Source organism: Eupeodes corollae, chromosome 1 (genome assembly GCF_945859685.1).
Source record: "Eupeodes corollae chromosome 1, idEupCoro1.1, whole genome shotgun sequence".
Taxonomy (NCBI): Eukaryota; Metazoa; Arthropoda; class Insecta; order Diptera; family Syrphidae; genus Eupeodes; species Eupeodes corollae.
This window is the reverse complement of record NC_079147.1, coordinates 310,691,223-310,702,544: the sequence shown is the minus strand read 5'-3', so window position 1 is coordinate 310,702,544 and position 11,322 is coordinate 310,691,223. Positions and strand designations below refer to the sequence as shown.

Sequence of the window (11,322 nt, the reverse complement as noted above, 5' to 3'; positions counted from 1 at the left end):
GACATAATAAAATAAAATAAATAAAAAATTTCTTGATTAAAGAAAATGTTCTTTTAACCAAAAATCCTATAACTCTTTAACTTCATTTTAATACCAAATATGATAAATTTACATTTTCAAATCGCTTTCAAATCTCTAAGCATAGTTTTAATTGATGAAAACAGTAAAAAGCTCTTACTCACCCTTAACACTTACTGATATCTGAAATAATTATACCCCTAGATCTGCAACACACGAAATTCACATAAAAAAATTACACTCAAAAATGTGTACTCAACTTAAACCTTTTTGCATTCTGGCATCACTTTTTTTTAATGGAAGATGACATTTGTCACTTGAGACAGAGCGGTACGTCAACACTATCCGACTGTGACTGTTGACTGATAATACGACATAATTGAACTTCGCATTTAATCATATATCATAATCATTTTCGGTGTTTTACTGTTTTATATATTTAAGCAATAACAGATTTATTTATCTTATTTAAAAACAAAACAATGGTCCTTGAATACATCTAAGAAAATGAAGCTCTCAATGAATACACTACTTATCTTTCTGTTAGGCTTAACGATATACCCTTCGGCTAGTGCCAATGACAATCTTCTTCGATTCTCTAGAGCCGCTCTAGCCAACAACGCCAAAGTAAACCTCATCGATAATCCGGCTTGTCCGGAAATAAAAAATCTGTGCGACCACTCAAAGTCACTTGATGACCTTTCCATTCTTGAATGTATAGAAACATTTCCACCTCACCAACTGGAATCTCTAACCAACAAGTGCCAGCAAGTCATTTGGAATAGCAAAAGACTCCTACTCGCTGACCATTCAGTTCATCAACTTGTTGACCAACCGTGTGAGAAACATGAGGCAAAGCTAGCCGAGTGTTACAATTCAATTGCGGCTGCAAATTCCGCTGATGGGACGTTCCTCTCCTGTCTTATCGATAAGAGCTCAACCCTTGACCAACAGAGCCCGTGCAAAAATGTGATCCAGCGTATTCAAAGTGTTGTCTTCAATGACTTTCGGTTTCTGAATGAGTTCTTTCAGGGGTGCGACAACGATATACAACAGCTGCACTGTGGCCGGATGAATGTCGAGCGAACTGCAGTCTCCCAAATAGAGACAGTAGCCTGCCTGCAGGATTCACTGGACAATTTAAGTCCAACGTGCAAGAGTTCAGTTGGGAAACATATTGAATACCAATTCACTCAGATATGTGGGGACGACCTGCGCCGCTTCTGTGTCAGTGAGCATCCAGGAACAAGTGCTGCCTACAAGTGCCTCGTGAAGCACAAAAGCAACCCCGACATGACCGGCAAGTGTAGGGAGCAAATAATTCAACGTGACAAGATCCTCGCCAAGGATTATCGCATGAGCAGAGGACTCGCAAAGGCATGCAAAGATGACATTCGTGTTCATCATTGCAGGCGTGGGGTGTCCGATGATAAGAATGTTCGCTTGGCGCAGATCTTACTCTGTCTTGAGTCCGTCATCAAAAACGGAACCAAAATATTGGAAGAGTGCAGGATAGAAATCAATGATCACCGTCGAATGTTGTTGCTGGACTATCAGCTATCGCCAGAGATCCTCATTGGATGTGCCGACGATATACCAAAGTTTTGCGGTGATAACGATTTCATTCAAAACACAGCAGGTGGTGAGATCATTCATTGTCTCATGGATCACGCACGTCCAAAGCGTCGCAAGGATCGTCGAGTAACATCGACGTGTCAGAGAGCCATTGAACAGCTTGTGAAGACATCGGACGTTGGAGAAGACTGGCGGGTTGATCCAGTATTACGACGCGCCTGCAAGCCTGTAGTCGATGTTGCATGCACCGACACAGATGGTGGGGAGGCTAGAGTGATGACATGTCTAATGGAACACATTGGCACCCAGGTCATGACCCCAGATTGTGAACAAGCTCTACTTTTGATACAATACTTTGTGGCCAGAGACTTCAAACTTGATCCGCAACTCTACAAAAACTGCAAGCAAGATGCAGTTAAATACTGCAGAGCCAAGAAATCCTGGGACGATGTCAACGACGCTCAAATGGATCCCGAACGAGGGCCTCTAATATTGCCATGTCTGCATCGAATCGCATACAGCGCCGATACCAAGATAGTGCTGCGCAGTGAATGCTACAAGGAGGTCAAGCGGGTGATGCGACAGAGAGCAATATCGGTTGAACTTATTCCCGAAGTCGAAGATGTGTGTCTTGAGGATTTATCAACATTCTGCTATGACAAAACCAAGAAAGGCGAGGAGATGAATTGTCTACAGGAAAATCTCGAAAAACTCCAAACTAATTGCAAGGTGAGTAGAATACGATGGATGTCCTGACATTTGTGTCTTTGATTGAACAAATATTGTAGGCAGCGGTGACGAGTTATACAGAGGAAGAAGCTGGTCATGTGGAATTGAATCCAATTATAATGTCAGTATGTTCCGACGCGATGAACACGCATTGTGGACATATTTTAAAGAGAAAGGATGATGGTGAGTAGTGTTTGGAAGCATTTTTTTAGAAAAATCCAATTGGTTTTGCATTTTATAGGAGATATGATGGATTGTTTGATTTCACACAAGAATGACGCCGATCTTCGTCAGGATTTAAAATGTCGAGCAGCAATTGAACATTTTCAAATAATTTCACTTAAGAACTACCACTTCACTTATAAGTTCAAAGAAGCTTGCAGACCATATGTGGTGCGGTTCTGCGCTGCCAGCACGACCAAAAACGAAGTGGTGTCCTGTCTGAGTGAAGTCATGCGAAACGACACGATTCGGGGACAGCGCCATTCGATTCCCAAAGAATGTCGACAACAAGTCAAAGCGCAACTCTACCAGCAACGAGAAAGTATTCTTCTCGACCCAAAATTGGCAAATGCTTGCAAAAAGGAACTTTCTGAGTTTTGCAATGACGCGACGGGACCTGGCCAGGTGATGAAAAATGCAAGTTCACCGCATCATGTTTCCATATCTATTTTTTATTTCAACTCATTTTGTTTTTGTTTAAAACTGTTTTCCCAATTGATATATAATTTGATTGTTTCTTTTTTTCTAATTTAAGGCTTTGGAATGCCTCTCGACGAACACAGCCCGACTTGGTAACTCTTGTCACCATGCCATGTTCTTGGTGAAGAAATCTGAGCTCGGAGACAGTGCCACAGACTACACTTTGGTTAATACCTGCCGCGAAATGACTTATAAGTTTTGTCCTAGCTACGATACATCAAGACTGCTGGATTGTTTAAAGGTGTACAAAGATGACCCGCAATTCGATTCAAGATGTCATTTGGTTGTAGTTAATCGAATGATTGAACAAAATACGGATTTCCGGTTTAATCCGTCCCTACAGTTGGCCTGTGGCAAGAATATTGACCAATATTGCTCACACATAGTGGCACAAGCCAAGCCATACGAAGAATTAAATGGAAAAGTGAGTATTGTTGAACTTAATAAAGATTTCCCGATGCTCATTTTAAATGCTTTTCTAAAGTAACCAATTTGCAAGAGAGCTTGAATTGTGGCACTGTATTTCGTTATAAAAAAGGATACGGGATGGATATTAAAATTAGGAAATAAAAAGTTGGTTTAGGAAAAGTGGGAAGGGTTGGATAGGAAGTGTCGGTGTAGATTGATTTTAAATTTCTGAAAAATTGCAATGACAGGGAAAGATAGAGGGTGGCAAGGCGTTCCACATTCGCGTAGTACGGCTAAACAATGAATCTTTGTTCTTGATAGTACGGCCGAAGTTGGTCTCAAGGGTAAACTGGTGGGCATTCCTAGAATCGCGAGTATTACGGTTGAACTGTTTAAGGGGAAGAATGCAGCTAGCTATTTCTCTAGAGTATAGACCATTAAAATAACGGTAAAATAGGGTGAGACAAGAAACATTTCGACGATGTTCAAGTGACGTAAATGATCTTATGATGGTAATATCACCAAGCTATCTGAATGCTCTACGTTCAATACTATCCAAGAGGCTTAAGTAAGTTGCAGGAGCAACAGCCCAGCAATGGGAGTTATACTCAAACGTTGGACGTATATAAGTCTTGTAAATAACAGCCAGATCAGAGGGGGAAAAAAACTTCTTGCATCGCCTTAAAAAACCCAAACATCTTGCGGCATTTTTGGCAACATCGCGTTTGTGATCTATCCACAAAAGGTGGTTGCTGATGCACATTCCGAGGATGTCGAGATTTTCCGTTTCGTTGATGCAAGTACACTTATAGATAGTTGCAAAGAGGGTTTATCTCGCTTTAGCATTGCGTTTTCGAAACATTACATTCCACACGAATTTTTATTCCCCATTGTACAATGCTGTGTAGGACGGAATTTAAGGGGCTAACCATATTTTGCCGTTGCAGTTCCACATCCGAAGAGGATGGTTGTGTGTCTGGAAACGAATATGAAAAGCTAAGAGTGCCATCGTCAGCGAAACAATGTATTGGATTAGAAGTTGAGACAAGATATCATTAATAAAAATGAGAAAGTCGTAGACAAAACGGGGCACACCAACATTTATTTTATGAGTTTCAGACTTGAATCCGTCCAAAACAAGGGTTCGAAAGAAAATTTCTAATCCAACGAAGAAGAGATTCGTCGATACCGAAAGCACGCATTTTCGATAAGACAGCAAGATGCCAGACTTTATCAAGGCCTTTGAAATATCAAGGGCAATAATCTTGCTTTCTCCAAAACGATGTAAAGATTTGTTCCACTGTTCGGTGAGATGAATAATGAGATGAGTGGACATATTGCTACGAAAGTGAAATGTTAAATTCTTTTAACAAGAAGTATTTACGTTCAATTAATAAATCCATTAGTGCCATTGGGTAAGAAATCCCTTTCAGCACTGATTTGTCTTTCATAAAAAAAGCTTTCTTCAATGGCATTTTTTCACTCTATTTTCATTTTAGACGTATTATAGATAGATACAGATTTCATTGAATCAAAGTAAAATTTACATTACACACCAAAAATGTTTACAAAAATCATAGGCAATTGCCGTCCACCAGATTGACAACAAAACGCAATGAATGTAAAAAGCCCACAATATAATTACTTTTAAACATTAAAAAAGGTATTTATAATTTTTTAACTATAAACAGTTCATGATAGATTTGCGGAGTTTTGAAAAATTCGTAAAGATTGATAACATTAATTTCATTCAATAAACTTATCACTTCATCATCCGATAAAAAGTCTTTTCTGAATACGTTCCTTCTGATTTCTCTGAGAATGGGGCATTGTCCCAAGAAGTGGACAATATCCTCTCTTTCTGATAGATTGCACATATTACACTCTAGGGGTAAATCAGGTCTGTGTGGAATGAAAATTAAATCTATAAGTTTGCTACGTAGTCTGACCATCATAGAAATCACACGAACATTATTGAAATCCTTAAAATAATTGTTCTCTGCAAGGTTATGATTTAATCTGCTATAAGTTGTTCTGTACAACGAATTAGACCCTTCAGTTCTACATTTCTCATCAACTTTTAAAAGACTTCATACAAGATGTTTTTAGCTGTTATTAAATCCTCAATTGGTAAATTAAAATTAATTTGACATTCCTCAGCAAGATCTTGCCACTCACGATACCAATCGCTTTGATCTTGTATGGCTTTTATGGCCAATTTTTTCACGGCCCGTGAATCATTCATTTTAAAAACGTTAAGCAAGAAGTCCGCTTGCAACTTGCAACTTCAAAGTTTTTATAAATAAAGGAGAGATACCCGTTTCCAGCATTATTACGTAGTTTTCCGTATTTGTGTGCAAATGAAATATTCTTATTATAAAGTGCGTTAGGAGTTTTTCAACCGAATTGTACTTTTATCATCCCCATATCTCCGATCCGTATAAAAGTATGTTCTCAGCTACTGCTCCAAATACTTTAAACTTGCTACTATGTGCTATATACTTATTCACGAATTATTGTTTCCAGGTCATGTTAATAGCAGTTTTCGCCTCAACCAATTTCTTCTCATTTTAGATCTATTATATTTTTTCATAATGGCTTTTTAAAAGCAGATCTACTATAAGTAATCTTACTGAATTAGTTCCTAGAATTCTGAACAAATTAGAGAAAGAAAATAAAATCGGACAAAATCAGTCACCAAATTATTTATTTAAACTGAAAGCAGTTGATTTTTCACCCTTTCCTATTTAGTGGATCAATTATAAACTAGAGAACTGCCAAAAGAATATTGTCTTCAGGTTTTCAATCTGCAAAAACCGGAGTTCTCTAAGGGAGTTACTTTAGTACGTTGGTATTTGTCTTAACAGTAAATGTCATTAATGATTCACCTGTCTGATGACATAAATAATATAGGTATTTTCTACTCCGTCTGATTCTAACTTTCTTGTACTCCAAAAAGATGTCGACCTTTTTCAGAGACTTGGTGCAGTAAACACTACTAAGAACTAAGAACTTTTAAGTTTTCAACTTCATTTTTATCATTTAATTAAGTAGGCCAACTCAACCCTCAAACTCCTCAAACGTTGTCACTAGATCCCCATACTTCGACTCTGTGATCTTGTTTAACTTAAATTTATCACCCTATTTAAATCAAACGATAAAATTAATCTGCATACCCCACAAAAAATCCGTTTATTCGCTGAAATTATTTTTGTGCAAGTTTTTGACACATTCATAGTCTCACCATTTCTTGTAAAATAGATTTCAATTTTTACTAATCCACGAAACGTCGGACATGCTCCTCTCTTTCGCTTTCTTATCATCGTCCAATTTAAAGCCTCTTTGAACCTATCTCAAGAATTCTGTGCATAACTAATTACTCACTTAACACCTTTCATAATCTCTGCAACTCCCTCTCGCCCCTTTTTAATAGTTTAATATTTTTTTAACTTGATTCTAAAAGCTTTTGACACGGGTAACTTCAAAAAAGCCAGCTACAAAGCGACACAAATATTTGTTGTGTATTGTCAGATGGCAATTTCGTGAATTAAAACTAAACAGAAACTCTTTTAACTAAAACACATCTTTCCATTTTTAATAACAGTTAAACAAACTCAGAACTCAACATCAGGTCTGACAAGTTCTTCTTTCCTTGGATCGTTAACGGCCACTCGAAGTTCCTCAAGAAAATCATAGCCAATCGAAATTCGTTCATCAATATGAAAATACGGTCCAGTTTCAGCTAAAAATTTACAGCATTCATATCCGAAATATAAAAAAGAGTATTTTCTATTGTCTTACTCTGTAGGGGCATTAAAGTTGGAGCATCTGGTGTTGCAGGCACTCCGTCGATAGCAAACGATGTCCATAAGTCTATCATCTTCTTTGAAATTTCAGTATCCCGTGCATTCAAATTGTGTGTCGAAAAGATATAAATGTTATCGTTTGAATGATGAACACCACCATTAAATGGATAGTGTTCGTTTCCAAATTCATAACCAAAACGGCTCCATTCGCCTTCATAATCGAAACTATAGACATAAGTTGGGCATTGAGACTTAGAAAGGTGCCTTGCAAATGTGAATATTGGTGATTTTATGAACATACTGCTAGCTTGCTATTAAAAATATAAAAAAATAAGAAATGTTTCATATAAAGTATAAAGTTCACAGCCTACATCAATGTACGAAGGAATGAGCTTTTTATGATCATTGCCATTTAGATCGGTAGCGTTATACAACAAAGTGGTTATTAAATTCTTTGCAAGCCCTGAGGGATCGACTTCATGCGACTCATCGAATAATTTTGACAAAAATTCCCTCGGAGTTATAAGGCTCATGTTTCCGATTGCTCCCTTAATTCCATCGTATAACGCTTAGAATAACACTTTCTTAGTTAACCAAAAGAGCATTAAATAGATACAAAATAAAACAATTACTTGCTAAGACGAATGATCCGTCGTGTTTGGTTGCCCCCGTCATAATGGGGTAACAACGTGTGTTATTATGTAAAAGCTCGATTGGCATTAATGGCATTACTCCGTACACGTCATTTATGGTCATACTAAACGATAACTAGATAAAAACTAATCAAATTTAAAATAACAAATAAATGGGTTAGAATAATAGAAATTTACATCTGTTGTGCTTTTTAATAAAGTGACTGTGTCTACTTCGCGTAGGCAGTCGGCTATGTCAGCAATTTGATCACAATTCGAACATAATCTGTTGCACACTTTTTTTGTGAGGTCAAGTGGTTTGCTATTAGTCGCCCAATTGGCTAAAACCGAACCAGATTGCATAACTGCCCGTTTGAATAGTCCCTGCGGAGTCTTTGGGCTAATGATAAGCATTCCAGTTACAGTTGCTCCTGCAGATTGACCAACGACAGTGACTTGTTCTGGATCCCCCCCAAATAAGTGAATGTACATTTGAACCCATTGTAAGGCAAACATCACATCCAAAACTGGACTATTTCCAGGCATTTCTTGAGTTTGAGTCGAGAGCCATCCTAGCGCTCCTACGCGATATTGTGTCACAACTAGGACAATATCTTTCTCAAGTAAATAGTTTGGCGGGTGGTCTTGAGATGAACCGTTGTAAAATCCTCCTCCGTAAACATAGAAGACCACCGGCCGCCGAGCGGTGAACTGCAATTCACAAAAGACTAACATTATTTGTTTTCATAATAAAAATACAATGGTTACATTTTTTGTATAAACACACAGATTTAAACAATCTTCCAAGTCATCGTTTAGATGATTATCGCTTATCGTATTGAGTTCAGGACAACGTTGTCCATATTTTGTTGCATCTCGTATGTTTTTCCACGGAGAACGTTCCACGGGTGCCTTTGAGAACAGTATTTTTTTTTCAAACAAATCAGAATGCAACTTATTTTTTTTTTTAAACAAACCTTAAACCTCAAATCACCACTAGGAGACTCTGCAAAAGGTACTCCAAGAAACTGATAAACTGTCTGATTTGTCCAAGCTGTATTCGTTTGAGAGCCTCGAATTAAACCTTGACCGGGCAAATCCAACAAAAGTATATCGTCGTTAGTTGCTAGCACGTCATTACCGATATTGATAACGAATATTGCGATCAGCGACACCGAAACAATAGATACGACCAAACACATTGCTCTGCGCATGATAACGAACTAAACTACTTTGTGCCTTTGTAGCTCTCTTTAATCGCATCGAAACACCACACTAATGATGCGTAATCTCAAGTAATTAAGAATTTATAACCGGAATTTGTGATAAAATAGATTTGTAAATTAGTTATAAATGTATACTTTCAGGTTATTGAGTGTTTGAAAATAAAGTTCCGTGAAGCACGATTAGAAGAGAAATGCGAGCAGAAGATTAACATCATACTGCATGATCAGGCGCTGAACTATAAACTGAATCCGTTGCTATTGAGTTTTTGTAAATCAGAAATTGAAGTACTTTGTAAGCCGAGAGGTGAGATCGAAGAGCATGGAATTGTCGAAGAGTGTCTGAAAACAGCATTTCTCAATCAAAAAATCATAAATCGGGAATGTAAAATCGAAGTGGCGACATTGATCGCAGAAGCCAAAGCAGACATTCATGTGGATCCAATTCTTGAAGAAGCATGTACCGTTGACTTACTGAGATACTGTTCGAATGTAAAAAGCGGAAATGGAAGAAGTAAGTTACACAATTATAACGCAAAGGATCGAATTGTTCTAATAATAAAATTCTCAGAATTAAAATGCCTGCAGACTATCCTGCAAGATCAATCAAAAGCAATGGAAGAGGACTGTCGGAATAAACTTCGCCGTCGCATCGAAATGTTCCAAAACGCCGATACTGTAAAGAACTCCCATTGCAATGTTTTAAAGCTTTAAATAAAAATTGTATTTTTTGTACAGGTTTTAGCACTGCCTCCAGAAAACATGGAACAACTGGTGAGCCAAGTGATATCATCGCCAGCTAAAAGATTTTTCTTAGTGATATTACTTACATGTTTGGGAATGGTGTTCATCATGGGCATGTTCTTGGGTCGATTTTCTAAACGGGCGATGACCTCGAAAAATAAATAGATGCTGCTTGTGCCAGCGACAATGATCTTTTCGTTCTACTTAATTAGCTTTTTTTATCCAAAAGTCCAATATTTTGCTGCGTCATTATCGTTATCTTGGATTTATTTACTTTTAAATTGTGTGTTTATTCTAGTTATATCGTCGCCTCAACACAAAACTACCAAAAATAAAAACAAAGCAAATCATATTAAGTCCAGTTAATGATAGGTTTAAAGAAGTTTGTCTCAGCAAGAATTAAATTCAGGTTTAAATTTTATAAAATATCGAAAAAGGAGGCACATAAAAAAGTCTGTGCTTCTAAATCATTTTTGTTGTATCTAAAGATTAAAAATTAAACAATGTAAATTATTTTCAAAGGTATTAAAAGTCGAATTGAATCTTCAAAAACCAAACGCTTAAATGGCGAATATTTAAAAACTTCTCAGACAACTTTTTCAACACTTACTTTTTTACCTTATGGAAACAAAACATCAATAATTATTGCTGATTCTGAATTTCATAAACTTTTCATGGATTAATTTTAGATTTTATTTTTGTTTTAATTCGATTGGTTTATCTTATAAAATTTTTGAATAGAACTTTGTACTGATTGTTTTTTTTTTGTATTTTATTTTCCAATAACTTACATTTAAATCATTTAAATATATTTTTAATAAAGGTGATAATTTTACATTTTTAGAACTTTCTGTCTTTAAATATTACAACGAACGTTAGATTCAAGGTGATAGTAATAAATGAATGACCTTACTATCACCTTCTTGTTACTAAGGATAATCAATATCCAAAATGAACCTCTTAATCGATATCAAAGAATCCTCTGACAATGGCAACAGGGACGAACTATAACGTGCCATATCAAGTTTTGGTATCCCTGGTACGCCTTATCAAGAAAGAAATATTGGAAAAATTCAGAGAAACTTTCGAAACCACCATGTAGCTACTTCAATATTAGCAATATCTTTCAGAAACCACTTAAGGGTGCGTTTTCTAGTATCGAATCTGAAGCGAACATCATAAATTACGATAAAACGAAGTAGATGATGTAACCGATGAGTGTCGATGCCCATCGTAGACTTCGGCAGAACGTGACTACTTATAGGTAAAACTTCGACGTGTTTAATCAATTTATCTAACTGTTAATTCTGACATCTTCCCGAGACGATACAATCATAAACTCTAGAAGCTATGCAGCGACTTGTCACTGATCAAAGAATTTCTTATTTAACGGCCAAAACCCAAGCGAACAGAAACCAGAGACAGAGACCTCATCATCGGTGTTGAGTCCGATACACGCTAGAGGTCAAATAAGCTGGCAGAATC

The 11,322-nt window shown here is 36.9% G+C and overlaps 2 protein-coding genes across 3 annotated transcripts; one reads left to right on the top strand and one right to left on the bottom strand.

Moving 5' to 3' along the window:
• The first annotated feature begins 351 nt into the window (after positions 1-351).
• LOC129942945 (Golgi apparatus protein 1) lies at positions 352-10,389 on the top strand. 2 transcript variants are annotated; one of them, XM_056052109.1, is made up of 7 exons: positions 352-2,322; positions 2,382-2,505; positions 2,564-2,949; positions 3,080-3,448; positions 9,238-9,607; positions 9,665-9,771; positions 9,832-10,389. In XM_056052109.1, the coding sequence occupies exons 1-7, from the start codon at positions 526-528 to the stop codon at positions 10,000-10,002; spliced, it is 3,324 nt and encodes a 1,107-aa protein (XP_055908084.1). In that variant the 5' UTR covers positions 352-525; the 3' UTR covers positions 10,003-10,389. The 2 variants fall into 2 exon arrangements, with proteins under 2 accessions (XP_055908084.1, XP_055908083.1); XM_056052108.1 differs by having other exon boundaries at positions 2,564-2,961.
• On the bottom strand, positions 6,998-9,151 carry LOC129942946 (glutactin). The gene is made up of 7 exons (XM_056052110.1): positions 8,848-9,151; positions 8,639-8,782; positions 8,069-8,581; positions 7,871-8,006; positions 7,610-7,806; positions 7,234-7,549; positions 6,998-7,174 (listed from the first exon to the last, which is right to left on the bottom strand). Exons 1-7 carry the CDS (start codon positions 9,082-9,084, stop codon positions 7,047-7,049), a joined length of 1,671 nt encoding a protein of 556 aa, XP_055908085.1. The 5' UTR covers positions 9,085-9,151; the 3' UTR covers positions 6,998-7,046.
• Positions 10,390-11,322: the final 933 nt, after the last annotated feature.